Source organism: Lepus europaeus, chromosome 19 (assembly GCF_033115175.1).
Source record: "Lepus europaeus isolate LE1 chromosome 19, mLepTim1.pri, whole genome shotgun sequence".
Taxonomy (NCBI): Eukaryota; Metazoa; Chordata; class Mammalia; order Lagomorpha; family Leporidae; genus Lepus; species Lepus europaeus.
Window position 1 is genome coordinate 44,129,433 of NC_084845.1, and position 15,626 is coordinate 44,145,058.

General features: G+C 62.4%; 1 protein-coding gene across 2 annotated transcripts in view; it reads left to right on the plus strand.

Moving 5' to 3' along the window:
• Nucleotides 1–1,036: 1,036 nt before the first annotated feature.
• The window catches only part of SLC12A3 (solute carrier family 12 member 3), a 33,902-nt gene continuing 19,312 nt past the window's right edge, over nt 1,037–15,626 (plus strand). For both annotated transcript variants that reach the window (XM_062176489.1, XM_062176490.1), the window contains exons 1-15: nt 1,037–1,318; nt 2,767–2,907; nt 4,083–4,158; nt 4,827–4,922; nt 5,163–5,302; nt 5,685–5,795; nt 6,713–6,824; nt 6,977–7,107; nt 10,345–10,429; nt 11,290–11,444; nt 11,669–11,776; nt 12,100–12,223; nt 13,479–13,580; nt 14,699–14,854; nt 15,395–15,494. In XM_062176489.1, coding sequence (XP_062032473.1) covers nt 1,037–1,318; nt 2,767–2,907; nt 4,083–4,158; nt 4,827–4,922; nt 5,163–5,302; nt 5,685–5,795; nt 6,713–6,824; nt 6,977–7,107; nt 10,345–10,429; nt 11,290–11,444; nt 11,669–11,776; nt 12,100–12,223; nt 13,479–13,580; nt 14,699–14,854; nt 15,395–15,494 — 1,919 coding nt within the window. The remainder of the gene's footprint in view (nt 1,319–2,766; nt 2,908–4,082; nt 4,159–4,826; nt 4,923–5,162; nt 5,303–5,684; nt 5,796–6,712; nt 6,825–6,976; nt 7,108–10,344; nt 10,430–11,289; nt 11,445–11,668; nt 11,777–12,099; nt 12,224–13,478; nt 13,581–14,698; nt 14,855–15,394; nt 15,495–15,626) is intronic.

The following is a 15,626-nucleotide window of genomic DNA, read 5'->3' on the forward strand; positions in this document are numbered from 1 at the left end:
TCTGGTATGTGTACGTGTGTGGTGTATGTGTGGCGTGTCCGGCATGTGTCTGGCGTGTGTGCTGTGTGTGCTGTGTGTGTGGCCTTCACTGAAGGGATGCACCGAGCGGCCGCCCACTCACTCGCTCATCCCCCAGACCCTCCGTCCGGGCTTTCATGCCCCACACTTGACCCTCAACCACTGCTCCCTGCAGCGGCCTGGGGGCCTAGGGCAGCTGGGGTGCCGCTTCCCCTGCCCCTGTGCACCCACGGCAGCGCCGCAGGGCACTGGCAAGTGGGCACTGGCCCGGCGCGGGGTGGGACCGCCCTCTGTGCGAGCTGCTGGGGAGGGGAGAGCCGGGACCCTGGGTCTAGGACCCTGCAGCCCTGCAGGCAGAGCCCAGGGCCATGGCTACTTGCCCTGCCACAGCTCCAGGGACTTGCCAGCCCGTGGTGGCCACGGGTCACAGCCAGGAGCAGCTGAGCTCTGGATGGGGCGGCTTGCGGGCACTGAGCCGTCTCCAGGAGACAGCGGGAGACACTGGGAGGTGGGGGAGAGACTCACTTTACACCGACGTGTTCAGAACTTCTAAGTAAGCAACTGAGGCATGCGGGGGGACCCTGCTCAGGGTGGGGACCCCGGGAGGTCCTCAGGCCACCAGACATCTCTAGTGTCCCCCTTCACCTTCCTTGGGGCCCTCCCTGCTGACCGCTCCCGGCTGGGGATCACTCAGAAGGGGCTCCTCTGGGACAGGGAAAAGCCTGTCTTGGGACCCAGGTTCTCTCTCTCTCTCTCTCTCTCTCTCTCTCTCCTCTCACCCCTCCTCCCCTCCCTCCCTCCATCCTACTCCCCCCTCCCTCCCCCCCATCTCTCTCTCAATGATCCGCTGGTGGGCAGGGCAGCAGCAGGCACGTGCTCTCCCCCCCAGCCTATCTGGGGACCCTGCTCACCAGCCATGGGCGGTTTGGGCCAACCTCCCTGCTGCGGGCCCAGCCTATAAAGCCACCCCGGGCGTCCTGGCCGGCCCTGGCCCCCTCCCTTGACACCCAGAGCCACCATGGCAGAGCTGCCTTCGTCGGAGACCCCCGGGGACCCGGCTCTGTGCAGTGGGCGCTTCACCATCAGCACGTTGCTGGTGGGCGACGAGCCCCCGCCCTCGGCCGCCTACGATGGCAGCCACGCCAGCCACGTGACCCTGGGCAGCAGCCTCTACATGCGCACCTTTGGCTACAACACCATCGACGTGGTGCCCGCCTATGAGCACTATGCCAACAGCACCCTGCCCGGGGAGCCCCGAAAGCTCCGGCCCACCTTGGCCGACCTGCACTCCTTCCTCAAGGTGAGCACCACCCACCTCCCTGCCGTGCGACCTCCACCCAGCTCCCCGGCCTCTCTGCACCACCATGGAGGTGGACAAGGCGCTTCCCCATGGGCGAGCTGCTCCCAGGGAGAAGTGGGAGCAGGAGCCGTGGGGCTCTGGGCCGGTGCTGCAGTGTTTGCCGCCCAGGGACTGGCAGCCCACAGGGAGCACAGGCTGCTGGGAGAGGTGATGAGCTGCCTGCCAGTGGAGGCATGCGCACAGAGGTGCACACTGTGATGGGGCCGGAGACAAGGGGGCCGTGAGGTCCACCCCGGGGTGTGGGCTCTCTGAGTTTGCTGCCTGGGAGGTTGCTGCCTGAAAGGTGGAGAGCTGGGAGCTAGACTCATCGCCTGTGTCCCGCCTCGGTTTTCCCACCTGACAACTGGGTACCATCGTTCTTGGGGCTGAGACACAGAAAAGGCACATGACTCCCCCCAATCCAAGAGCAAACCTTCACTGTGGCCCCCACAAGGCCATCCAGGGCTGCTGAGATGGGGGTGCCAGGGAGAAAACCCCCGGGGAGGGCTGCAGGCACTCCGCACACAAACCCAGCGACGCCCAAATGCCCCAGAGCAGGGGCCTTGCCAGGGACCCCCTGTGTGGCCTTGAACAAGCTGCTTCGCTTCTCCAGGCTGGTACTCACCCTACCCCAAACCCCTGTCTCAGACCGCAGCTGCCTGGTCAGTGCCAAGGCCACTGCTCTGGGGTCCAGGGGACAGCCGGACCCCTGTTCCCATGGCATCTCATCCCTTGCCAATGTGGAGCTTTTTTTTTTTTTTTTTTTTTTTTTTACAGGCAGAGTTAGACAGTGAGAGAGAGAAACAGAGAGAAAGGTCCTCCTTTTTCCATTGGTTCACCCCTCAAGTGGCCGCTACAGCCGGCACATCAGGAGCCAGGTGCTTCTCCTGGTCTCCCATGTGGGTGCAGGGCCCAAGCACTTGGGCCATCCTCCACTGCACTTCCGGGCCACAGCAGAGAGCTGGACTGGAAGAGGAGCAACTGGGACAGAATCCGGCGCCCCAGCCGGGACTAGAACCCAGGGTGCTGGCGCCGCAGGCAGAGCATTAGCCTAGTGAGCCGTGTAAAAGCCCTGATGGAGTTCCAGGCTCTTGGCTTCAGGCTGGCCCAGCCCTGGCCATTGTGGTCCATGTGGGGAGCAAACCAACAGATGGAACATATTTCTCTCTCTCTCTCTCCCCCTCCATCTCCCCCCTCCCCCAATTCTGACTTTCAAATAAATAAATAAGCCTTTAAAAAAATAAAAATAAAATCCCCATGCAACTCCCTAGCTAGTGAGGCGAGGAGTCCAGGGCTGCGGTCTGTGGTGCGCGGTGACGCAGGCAGGGGCTGGATGCGGATCCCCGGCTGGCCGCGCAGCCCTGCCTGCCTGCCTGGCTGACTCGTGGTCCCCGGCCGGGCTCCCACAGGAAGGCAGCCCCCTGCACGTGCTGGCCCTGGACAGCCGGCCCAGCCACGAGATGACCGACGGGCTGGTGGAGGACGAGGCGGGCACAGGCGGCCAGAAGCCTGGGGAGCCGGTGCGCTTCGGCTGGGTCAAGGGGGTGATGGTGAGTGGGGCACGGGAGGGTGGGGGGGGCCCTGCACTCAGCTCCCACTCTGGCAAGCTGCCCAGGGCAGGGTCACTGTCCCACACGGCCCTCAGTTTCCCCTTCTGCCCAGCAACCTCAGATTTTCTCTGCTTTGTACTTCCTGACCCTCAATTTTATCCCTTAACCTGAGACCCAGCCCAGGGCAGATGTCTGCTTGGCCACTCACTCGTCGTGTGGCCTTGGGAAAGTGACTTAACCTCTGTGTGCCTCAGTTTCCTGTGAAAGGAGCATTCCATGAGCTAATAGAGGCACAGTCCAGGAAACTGTGCTTCTCTCCACAGACACCAGGGGGCAGCACGAAACACCAAAATCTGCAAGTGGTGTTTTCTCTTCCTGATGGAGGGGATGGAAGGGTTTGCTGCAGGGAAGAGCACCAGCAAGTGCCCGGATGGCAGCGTCAAGTGGCCTTGGCTTTGGGAGCCGTGGTGGGAGCTTACGGAGGGGACCACATGGGATGTGGAAGAAACCTCCAGTGCTGCCCTGGAGCAGGTGGCCCAGGGCCTGCTCTGGCTGTGCCTGGCTGGGTGTCTCTGTCTGAACCATGAGCCCTGCCCCCACACCCAGGGCCCGCAGGCAGAGTGTGGCTCTCCTGCCTGGCCTCTGTTGGCCAGGGCCTGGCATGGTCCATTTAGCATCCCAGGGAGTGCCTTGGAGATACCCACACGCCTGTCCCTCCAACCCCCACCTCCACTTCCTGGGGCCGAAGACCATAGCAGCCCCTCCCTCTGCCTCCAGCTTGGCCTTAAATCTGGACACGGAGGTTCCAGCCACCGGAGCTCCGATTTCTGCTTGTATGTGGGGCACCAGCTCAGCTGAGCTCCCTCTAAATGCCGGGCCCCGGGCCAACAGCTGGCCACTCACTGGGGTCACGGCTGGGGCTGGACCCTGGGCTTGGAAGAGCTGAGCAGTGATCTCACTTGCACCAACCCCTGGACTTGAAGGGTGTGAGGGTCCAAGTGGGTCCCTGGGCACCCCTCACTCCCCTGCCCCCACAGAGCCAGAGATCAGGGCCTGCAGACAGAGATACCACAAAGCAAAGGTGTCCCTTAGGCTGTGGTGCCCACCGCTGTGCCCTGCCCAGGGATGGGGCTTTGTCGATCTATGGGTGGCCTCTGACGCCCCTGTCCCCGCAGATCCGGTGCATGCTCAACATCTGGGGCGTGATCCTCTACCTGCGGCTGCCCTGGATCACGGCCCAGGCGGGCATTGGTGAGTGCCCCGCCTGGGGCAGGGCAGGGGCCGGGGAGGCACACTGAGTCCCGGTTCCCCGCCCCCCGAGACCCCACAGGAACAGGCCTGAAGTGGGACTGCAGACCACAGGCCAGGCCCACTCCTCCCTGGTGCGACCTCAGGCCTCGCAGACGGCGGTCAGGCGCTGGGCGTGTTGCCCCAAGAAAGCCACTTTGCTTCTTGGAGCCAATTTCGTGAGGCAGGAAGCGGTGCTCTGGCCAGACACGGGTTCAGACGCCAGCTCTGTACGATGCTGTCTGCCCTGGGGCATGTTTCCTAACCTCTCTGGGCCTTGGATTTCTCATCAGGAAGATGGAGGCGATAAGAGGCGCCACCATGGTTGGGTTTCCAGGGTGCAGGCGAGCACAGCTCAGCGTTTGGAACCCGGGGTGCTCAGCGGGCACTATTACTTCATTCTGGATTACAAAAGGAGCGCACTTTCCTTTCCAACCCCATCCCCAATCCTTTACCTGCTGGCTCCTGAGCGCCTAGACAGAGACCCATTTTTCAGATGAGAAAAACGAGGCCCGGGGAAGGGAAATGGCTTCCAGCGTATGGTGAATTAGCAGGCAGACTCTGGCCCCTCGTGTGGCCCCTCAGTGGCCCCTCAGCTGAGGCCGGGGGTGCTCGCGTCCTATCCCTCACAGTGCTGACCTGGGTCATCATCCTGCTCTCGGTCCTGGTGACGTCCATCACCGGCCTGTCCATCTCGGCCATCTCCACCAACGGCAAGGTCAAGTCAGGTAGGCCCTGCCCTCCAGTGTGTTCCTCCTGTAGGCTCCCCTGGTTCACCCTGGGACTGGGTCTCTGGACCACCCCCTGCCCCATGGGACACCCTGGCTGCTCCTGTGGCTCTGAGTGAGGGCCCCGGCCACCTTCCACACCTCAGGGGCTTCGATTACCTCCCGATCCTCAGCCTCTCCCTGCCCCAAGCCCACTGCCTCCAGCCGAGCCCCCTGCTCTCATGGCTCTGGCCCTGGCAGGTGGCACCTACTTCCTCATCTCCCGGAGTTTGGGCCCTGAGCTGGGGGGCTCCATCGGCCTCATTTTCTCCTTCGCCAATGCTGTGGGCGTGGCCATGCACACAGTGGGCTTCGCAGAGACTGTGCGGGACCTGCTCCAGGTGAGGTGGGGGCTGGGCCCCGGGCAGAGCGAGCCTGGGCAGCCCACCCTGTCCTTTCTGCTCCATCTGTGTAGGGCCCTCCTGCCTGAGCCCTTGCATCAGGGACTTCTGATTTCTGTGAATGACAGTGACAATCTCATCAAATAAAGCCAGGTCCCACAAGCCCCTTCAGGGCTGCACATGGCCTTTAGGGCCAGGGCCCGGGCCTGTGCAGCAGCTCTACGGGGGGACCCGAAAGTGGGGAAGGCGCTGGGGTGTGCGGTTTCCTGCCAGAGGGCACCCCAGACCCTAGGTGTTCCGAGGGTGGGGTTTGCAGGGGCGGGGGCTCCCAGAGGGCACCCAGCTCCCAGGGGGCACCCAGCCTGGTCTGTTTTCCCACCAGGAGTACGGCACACCCATCGTGGACCCCATTAATGACATCCGTATCATTGGCGTGGTCACCGTCACCGTGCTGCTCGCCATCTCCCTGGCCGGCATGGAGTGGGAATCCAAGGTAGGGGGCAAGGAGGAGGGGGCTCGCGGGGAGAAGCTTACGTGAGCCAGCCAGGCCCAAGGTCCTGCTGCTGTGACAAGGGGACCCTGTGGAATGGCGCCTTAGGCAGCAGAGCTTCGTTTCTCTCGCACCCAGCAGTCCAGGTGCAGGGTCTGCCTGAGCAGTGGGCTCCGGGGGTTGGGTACCCAGACGCCCTTCCAACCCCCCATCCCGTGGCCCCTCCATCCCGGGGTGTGGTCCTTCTCCACCTGGCCCACGAAGGCTACCACTGCCATGTCCACAGGAAGGTGGAGTGGAAGGCCGTGGAAGTTTCACAGGTCCCTCTGGCTCGCGTCCACTGAACTGAGCTCGAGCTCACAGCCACGCTTAGCTGCAAGGGAGCCTGGGAAGTGCAAACTTTCTTTGAGCCGTGTTTCCAGCCTGAAGGCAGAAGTTCGGTACTGGGGCCAGCTCTGTGGCACAGTGGGTTAAGCCAGAGCGCCATCTGAGTCCCAGCTGCTCCACTTTCAGGCCAGCTTCCTGCTACTGCACCTGGGAAAGCAGTAGAAGATGGCACGTGTACTTGGGCCCTTGCCACCCACCTGGGAGGCCAGGATTGAGTTCCTGGCTCCTGGCTTCAGCCTGACCTGGCCCTGACTGTTCTGGCCATTTGGGGAGTGAATCAGCAGATGGAAGATCTCTCTCTCTCTCTCTCTCTCTCTAACTCTGAAATAAATCTCTAAAAGGCCTTGGTTTACTTCTGTATCTGTTGATCCTTGAATGAGCCAGCTGCCTTCATGGGTGTTGAATGAATGCAAGAGTGAGTGAGTGAATTCACAGAACGAGGGGCCAGTGCCAGCTCTTCCATGGGGTGGGAGTGGGGGAGGGGGACTCCCGGAGAGGAGGCGTGAGTCTGACCCTGGGGTCTTCCCACGCAGGCCCAGGTGCTCTTCTTCCTGGTCATCATGGTCTCCTTCACCAACTACTTGGTGGGGACGCTGATCCCCCCCTCGGAGGACAAGGCCTCCAAAGGCTTCTTTAGCTACCGGGGTAGGTGGCCGTGGCTCTGGGAGAGGGACAGACTGCGTGCACCTCGGAGGGTGGGACCCCGCACTGCCCCGGCCGGGGACTGCCGGGGAGCAGCTGGGGGGGTGGGGAAGGCCTGGCCTCCAGGGGCCCCGACTCAGGCCTTGCTGTTCCAGGGGACATTTTCGTCCAGAACTTGGTTCCCGATTGGCGGGGTGTCGATGGCAGCTTCTTTGGAATGTTCTCCATCTTCTTCCCCTCGGCCACGGGCATCCTGGCTGGGGCCAACATCTCTGGGGACCTCAAGGTGAGCAGAGTCCCCGCCCTCTCCTGTGTCCCATGAGCAGAATTTGGCTCCCTGTCCTTGCAGGATCTGGCTGGGCCCTGAGCTAGGCACTGGGACCGGGGCAGAGCTTCCAGACTCCAGTCCAGTCCAATTCAGCCCAATGCAATGCGATCCAAACCCAGGTGCCCCAAGCCCACTGACTAACGCCGGGCAAGCCCCAGGCTCGAGGGGCACCCTGCACTGGGCTAGTCCTCCCCCCAGTGCTGGGACTCTCAGCCTCCGGGGGAGACTGGCCCAGCTGGGCCTTTCCAGAGCTCAGCTCTGTCATGCCCAGCTCTCCTGGGGCTCTCACCGCCTCCACGGTGGCAGGCTCCAGTCCGCCCTTCCAGGGACCCCTGGAGCCACGCTTAGCATGTGCTGCCCGGTCCCTGTGCTGTGCTCGGGACTCTCCACGCTCGCTTCTTTCCCTCCAGACGTGGTGTTCCGCCTCCAGACACCACCCCAGAGCCACTGGACGTCCTTCTAGCTCTAAGCCCCTGTGCCTGGCTTAGCGTGTGACGCACTAGGGGCTCTGACCCTGATTGGGGACTGAGCAGTGCTACACCAGGGGAGGAGGACAGACTGGTGGCCGCAGAGGCTCCGTGGAGACCTTAGGTGGAGCTGGGGCTGGAGCTGGGCTTTGACAGGTGGGAGAATCAGGGAGTTAGGGGAGGGGCAAGGAACCCAGGACTGGGCTGGGAATCACAGCCGACCCCCCACCCCCGACCTCCAGGCCCCTTCGGAAGGAGCTTCTTGCGCCTTGTCTTACATGAATGGAGAATTGTGCATGGGACGCTGTTCTGATGCTGGCCTGGCTCTGTCTGGCCTGGGGACTGGAGAGTTGGTCCATTCCAGATGTCCCCAGGGAGGGGCCAGCAGAGGCCTGGTGTGGCTGCCCCCGGGGTCCCTGAAGGGGCTGGGGCTGTGCTCAGACACCCCAGCTCCCCTCTGAGCCCCAGGCGAGAGCGACGCCCGGGAATCCAATGCTTCCTCAAGCCTCCTCCGCTGCCAATGGGCCCAGCGTGCAGGCACCAGGGCCAGGCAGCCGTCTCAGAGCTGGGTGAGGCGGGCACTTTTGCTCTGTCCTAGGCACACGCAGGCCTGGGACCTTGGTTCTTGGACGTGGTCCTTGGCCCGTCCAGTGGAGCCATGTCCTCGGCAGCGGAGCGGCTCCCAGTCGTGGAGCCCTCACTTCCAGACCCTGGGCCTCAGGTGCTCCATCTGTAAAATGGGGCAATACAGCCCAGGCTGTGCAGGGTGCTGGTGGGGATTCAAGGAGCTCAGTTCACGTAAAGTACTTAGAACAGTGCCCGGCCCACCAGAAGTGCTGAGTTTGTTGTGATCGTGGTCATGTTTACATAACACAGAGAAGCAAGCCAAGCTCAGAGAGGCTCAGAGGCCAGCCCTGGGCCGGTTTCCACAACCAAGAGCCCTCAGCTGCAGCATAGCCACTTTGTCATCCAACTGTGTCCATGTGCAGGGCCCTCGTCCAGCCCCCATTAACTCCTGCTAATGGGCGCTTACTGCTGGCACAGATGGGGAGACAGGCTCAGAGACATTAAGAGGCTTCTCTCAGGGCACACAGCTAGGAAGAGAAGGGCTGGCATGTGGACCGCGATACACCTGCTGTGTGAGCCGGACTCTGAGAGCCAGACCAAGGTGTGGGTGTCAGGATGGAGGTTGAGGGCTGGTGTTTCTGGTTCCTGTGGCCGCTGTCAGAAATCTCCACTGACTGGTGACTTAAACAGCAGAAGTTCCTTCTTCACAGCCCTGGAGCCCACAAGCCTGCGGTGTCGGCAGGGCTGGGGAGGAGGCAGCTTCCGGTGGCTCCCCATTGTGGCGTCCTTGGCTGAAGTCTGGCCCTCTGTCCTGTGGCCTTCTTCCCTCTGTGTCTCTCCGGGAGTCCTGGTTCCCATAAGGACACCCGTTGTTACCTCTAAGGGCCCACCCTGATGCCATCATCGCTAATGACATCTGCAGAGACCCTATTTCCAACTAAGGTCCATTTGGAGCGTCTGAGCCAATGCGAGTCCTCTTCAACCCACTGGGGGAGGGGTAGGAGGCTGGCCTGGTCTGTTGGTCTTGGGGCCAGGGACTCCGTGAGCACAACCCAGTGAAGCCATCATGGCACACCGGGCAAGGCTGGCAGAGTCATGGCTGCAGGGCCCCCAAAGCAGAGACCCTGGCAGACCTCAGGGCCCTGAGACTCCAGCCCCCCTCCAGCCGGGTGTCCCTGCCCCACCTCTCTCTGGCCTGCCCTCCATGGCGCCTCCCCTGGCGGCCCCACTCTTGACCCTGTCTCTAATCTGTGGTTCCACCAGCTGACAGGGCCGTGGGCCGAACAGCCTGGGGAAAGCTGGGGCTGTTTACAGACCGAGTTCCATGGAAGGCTTGGCCTTCCATTCCAGTTTGGGGTCTGTGCCGGGGGAGGGGATCGGGTCTTGAACTTGCTGTAAAAATCCCAGCCTGTGTGGCTATACCAGGGTCAAGGCCCGGAGCCCGGGGGCTGTGGACCTGGTTGGGGTCAGGACAAGAGCCAGGTCCTCCTCACGGCGTGCTGCCTCAGTCTCCCCACCAGCCAAGTGGGGAGATGACATTTGAGAAAGAGCCCAGGGGAGGGGACCACGTGGCGTGTGTGCGTGAAGGTTTGTATTCCGGTTAGGAAAGCGGCAGCGTCCCCTCGTGGAGTGGAAGGGCGGAGGTGGAGGCTTGTCCTCCGCTCCTGTGTGTGTGCTGTTGTGGGACAGACAGATCGCTGAGAGCTAACGTTTCCCACGTCGTGCGGGCTGGCGGTGAGCTGGGTCTGGGTCCAGCAGCCTGGATCAACTCCTGGCCCCGACATCCATGGCAGTTGTTTTGTGTCACCCCACTTACAGATGGGGGCTGGGGCTGGGAGCTCGGCCCAGAGGGCCACCTGGAGCTGCCGTCAAGCAGGCTGGCCCCGCACCCTGCCATCTTGTCCCCAGCCTCCAAGTGCCCGCAGCGGCCAGGTGTGGGGCGTGGGATGTTCTCCCCCGCCTTGGGCTCCAGATGGGGTCTTGGCCGTGTGATCTTGTGTCTGTCCTCTTCTATGTCTTCCCTCATCGTCCTGGAGGGAGCTCTGAGGGGCCAAGGTCAGGAGCACTGTCTCCCCCCCTCAGCTTCTACAAAGGGCGGGAGTCTGGAAGGAATCCCAGAGGCTGCCCGGTGGCCACTCTCCCTCCATCCTTCGCTCCACAGGACCCTGCTGTGGCCATCCCCAAGGGGACACTCATGGCCATCTTCTGGACCACAATCTCCTACCTGGCCATCTCGGCCACCATCGGTGAGTAGCCAGCCGCACCGCTCAAGGAGAGACTGGAACCAGCCCCTCCCCCCTTTGCAGTGTCCAAGGGGCTCTGGCCACTGGCTGGAGCCAAGAGGGGAAGGTTTGACTCCCCCAGGGAGAGCTGGCTGGCAGGACATGGCGAGCCCCGCACGTGGAGCTCTGAGCCTCTCGGTCACCTTGGCCACGGCCTGAGCGTCTCCATGGAGGGAGGGCAGTTTGTGGTTGGGGGGAGTGGGGAGCCAGACCAGGCTTCTCTGGTCCTTCAAACCTTGAGTTTCCAGATTCAGAGACGGGACGATCTTGCCAAACAGATCACAGCTCCACCACAGGAATGGTGGTGATGATGGTGATGGTGGTGATGATGACAATGATAATGTTGAGGGGTATGAGGATGACGATGCTAGCCACTGCCTTACCTCTGCCCAGTCCTCCCCAGCCCTTATCACGTTCAACCCAGGCATTGTCACTGCCCTCAAAGTGGGGACTCAGAGACTGCACGGTGGCTAGTGCCCGCTCTGCACTGAGCCTGCCAGGTACACGTGCTCCAGGGACCACCCTTGGAGGCGCACTGTTCCAGGATGGCTGAGAAACTTGGCCCGGCTCCCTCCACTCAGGTCTGGAGGCCCAGGTCTCTAAGGACGCTGCGACCTTGGGCGGGTCCCTGTGCCTCTGTAAGCTGGGCTGACAACAGAACGGAGCGGGGCTCGGGGCTCGTATCAGCCTCGCTGTCTCAAGATGAGGGGAGCTGAGCCTCCCGCAGGGCCTTGCCCTCGGAGGAGGTGGCTGGCGCTGCCCGGTGGGGGGTAGGGGGGGAGGACACAGAAGGGAGTCCTCCCTACCCCCCCCCCTCCCCTCAGGCGCCTGCGTGGTACGCGATGCATCTGGGAACCTGAACGACACGGTGACCCCTGGCTTGGGTGCCTGTGAGGGCCTGGCTTGCGGCTATGGCTGGAACTTCACTGAGTGTGCCCAGCGCCACAGCTGCCACTACGGCCTCATCAACTACTACCAGGTACAGGGCCTCGGGCCGGGCCTGTGCGGATGTTGCTGGGAGGCTGGGCCCCAGGCTTGCGGGAGAGCGGGTCCGAGCGCAGGTGCGGCTCCTGCACCTTGCCCCTGTCTGGGGGTGGGCGCTGGCAAGCCCAGGCGAGGGTCTGAGCTCAGATGAGGGCTCCAGGACCCGGCGCTGCCAGCTCAGCCCCCCACCGTGTGTGCCCCTGAACCCCGTCCCTGCAGACCATGAGCATGGTGTCCGGCTTTGCACCCCTGATCACGGCCGGCATCTTCGGGGCCACCCTCTCCTCTGCCCTGGCCTGCCTCGTCTCCGCAGCCAAGGTCTTCCAGGTGGGGCCCGCGGAGGGGCTGCGCGGGGGTGGTGGGTCCCCGGGGACAGTGGGAATCCTCGGAGGTGTCCTGTGACTGCCTCCTGCAGCCCGTCTGCTCTTGTCAAGGTTCCCCCCATGCGGTTCACCCCTCTTGTTTGTCCCCGTTCCGTCTCCCTCGGACTGTGGGGAGAGCAGGGATCTCACGGAAGCAGAAATAAGGAGCCAGATGGGGTGCGCGCCCTGCGGAGGCCACGGCAGCCCGGGGATCCCGGGGCGGGGCGGGAGGGGCAGCACCGCGGCCAGCGGCTGGCTGCCGGGGTGAGCGTGCGTCCGTGCCCCCAGTGCCTGTGCCAGGACCAGCTGTACCCGCTGATCGGCTTCTTCGGCAAGGGCTACGGCAAGAACAACGAGCCGGTGCGCGGCTACCTGCTGGCCTACGCCATCGCCGTGGCCTTCATCGTCATCGGTAAGAGGCTGCACGGAGACGGCTCGAGGGGGTGGGGGGGCGCTCCTTCCGCCCTGGCTCCTCCCCCTCCCCATCCCCTCACGCCCCGCACCAGCCAGGCCTAGGGTAACTCCTGAGGGGCGTGGCCCCACTTGGAAGGCCCCGCCCCTTCCCCTCACAGCCCAGCCCTGCCAGACAAGTGTGCTTTCTCTGGTTTGAGCCCCAGGTTTCTCAGCTGGGCTCCCCTCCGCCCCCACTCCCAGGTCGAAATGAACCCCAGGACTCCTTTGGAGCACAGACTGACGGCTCTTTGGGAGCTGATGCCGCTGTCAGGGTGGGCATCCTGGCAGGTGTCTCCGTGAGAGCAGCTTAGCCTCTGGGACCTTGCGTTTCTAGACCTCTTGGGCTTAAGGGGGGGGAGGGGGAGGGCTTAGGAGAAAGCCCAGTTAACAGATTGCCTTTCTAAAATTCCTGTTTGTTTCTTTTCATTTTATTTGAAAGGTAGAGACAGAGAGACATTTTCTACCTGCTGATTCACTCCCCAAATGCCCACGACGGCCAGGCCTGAGCCAGGCCAAAGCCAGGAGCCCAAAACTCCATCTGGTCTCCCACACGGCGGGCAGGGACGGAATACCTGAGCCATTGCCACCGCCTCCCCGGGTGTGCGTTAGCAGGAAGCCGGTCAGAAGCAGAGGACCCAGGGCCCAAGCAGGACACTCTCATGTGGGACGCGGGCGCACTGGGTGGCAGCTCGACCCGCCAGCGTAATGTGGCTCCGCCACTTCCCATCCAGCCCCCTGCTCTGCTCATGGGAGGCAGCAGATGGTGGTTGAAGTACTGGTGTCCTTCCCGCCCACCTGGGAGACCCGGATGGAGTTCCAGGCTCCCTGCTTCAGCCTGGCCCAGCCCTGGCTGTTTGTGGGCATTTGGGGGAGTGAACCAGCAAATGAAAGGTTTTCTCTCTCTCTGTCACTCTGCCTTTCAAATAAATAAATAAATAATTTTTTTAAACAAACATATGACAGCTCCTGCCCTGGGCCTTCCCCGGCTCCATGAGGTCCAATCGCACCTTGCCCTCCACCCTTTTCAAAGCCAGCAGCTCACAGTTTACAAGACAGCATCCTTTTGTGCTTCAAAAAATGATGGGCCCATTTCACAGATGAGAAGGTTAAGACTAACTGAGCCTCGGCGGCCTGTCTGGGGCCCCCCACCTTGTGGGAGAAGGTGCTGGGGAGTTGCCCCACAGGCTGCCCTCTCTCTCCCTGGGTCCTTGAAGCCGAGCTCAACACCATCGCCCCCATCATCTCCAACTTCTTCCTGTGCTCCTATGCCCTCATCAACTTCAGCTGCTTCCACGCCTCCATCACCAACTCCCCCGGTAAGCGCGCCCATCGCCCTGCACGGAGGAGGCTCCTAGGGGCAGGGGTCCTGGGGGGATGGGATCAGATGGAAGGCAGGGGCGGAGGTGGGCAGCTCCAGGCCACCTCTCAACCTGACCCCCATTACAGAGAACATCCACAGGGAGTCAATAATAACAGCGGCTGTGCCGTGTGCTGCGTGCCCCGTGGGCACGGTGCGTGGAGTCACTCCGCATCTACAGTCTGCAGAGGGTTTTCTAGTCCCTTCCTTCACCAATCAGGAGTCTGATTCCCCAGAGAGGGAAGAGAATTGCCCCAAATCCCAGAATGGGGCTGTCTCACACAGTGCTGCAGGTTGCACACTGCACAACTCCAGGGGGTGTTGCTCATAGATTTCATAGATTTGTATGTTTATGATGAAACTCTCCTGGCAGATGGCAGCAAAGAGTCCTTGTAAATGGTAGACTGATGATGTCTGGTTGTATGCGTTTGTGGAGTAAAAGGTGATAATTTATGAATCCAAGGTGGGGTGATTAGAAAGCAATTGACGTCTCTGTCGCCTCAGATACTTAACGTTCTTTGTGGTGAGGACCTTTGGCGATTTGGAAATGTGCAAGGTCCTGGTATGAACTGTATTGGCCACACTGCACTAAAACGTGAGGAAGGCTCCCTCCTGTGTCACGGAGCTTCTGCCCAACAAAGCGCTAATGAGCTCCCAGCGGCCAGTGGGACAGTTACCAGGCCAGGCTTTACTTAGGCCATGGTGTGTATGGTGCCACGAGGCGGCTGTGGCTGGTGGCAACCTGGGTTGGCCGATGATGTGGGCTGGGGTAGAGTGTCCCTTTCCCTCCATCTTAGAGATCCTGTGGCCCTGCCTGGCCAGAGCTGAGCCTTTGCTGTGTGGTGTAGCCTGTGTACATGGTGAACCGCCAGCCCAGGGGGCATGTGGTCCTCTCCGGAGGACCAGTCCCAAGAGGCAGAGTGGAGGGGGCCCTTGATGCCCATGGCTGGGGGGCACAAGCTGGACCCAGGTCTGGGCAGGGGGGACACTGCCGCCCAGCCCCCACCCAGCAACTCTGGCCCAGGAGGCGTCTCCAGAGGTAGGGGGCATCCCCACTGACCTGTGCCCCCCGCCCAGGGTGGAGACCCTCCTTCCGATACTACAGCAAGTGGTCGGCGCTGTTTGGGGCGGTGGTCTCTGTCGTCATCATGTTCCTCCTCACCTGGTGGGCAGCCCTCATCGCCATCGGCGTCATCCTCTTCCTCCTGCTCTACGTGATCTATAAGAAGCCAGGTGGGTGCCCACCTCTCCCTCCTGGAGGCTGCCACGCGCCGGCTCTGCGCCCGCCATGGCTCCCTCTCATTCATGCCTCCCCACCAGGCGAGCAGCCCAAGAGACCTATCTGGGCAGAGCCCACACCTGTGCTGCTCGGCCACCCCAGCTCCCGGGATAGAACAGTTCTCTGGCCAGAGTGCTCTCGAGTCACTTCCGAGGCTGCACGAGCCCCTTCCCCAGGGCCAGCCTCCCATGAGTGGTCACCTGCTGGTGCGCTCACCCAGGGCTCGGGGGGTGACCAAGCGGTGGCTGTTTGAAAGGACGAAACTTGGACATGGGGCAGGGTTCTCCATGCAGCAAGCAGGGTTCCTGGACACCGCTCCCACAGGTGTCCACCTGCCAGGTGCACCCACTCCCACAGGTGTCCACCTCCCAGGTGCACCCAATCCCACAGGTGTCCAGGGCTGAAGAAGGCTGACAGTCCTCCCCACCCCCTTCTTCCACATGGCTGGCTTCTCCTGGCCATTTCACACCTTCCTCTCACCCTCCCTCCCCCAGAGGTTAACTGGGGCTCCTCAGTGCAGGCTGGCTCCTACAACCTGGCCCTGAGCTACGCCGTGGGCCTCAACGAGGTGGAGGACCACATCAAGAACTACCGGTGAGCAGAGCTTCTGGGGCACCACCCCCGAGACCCCAGGCCTCAACCTGTCGCCTGACCTAGGCAGAGCCAGGGTGGGCCTGGCCCCACTCGGGGACAGGCCAGAGGTGGGGGAGAGCCATTCGGCCCACA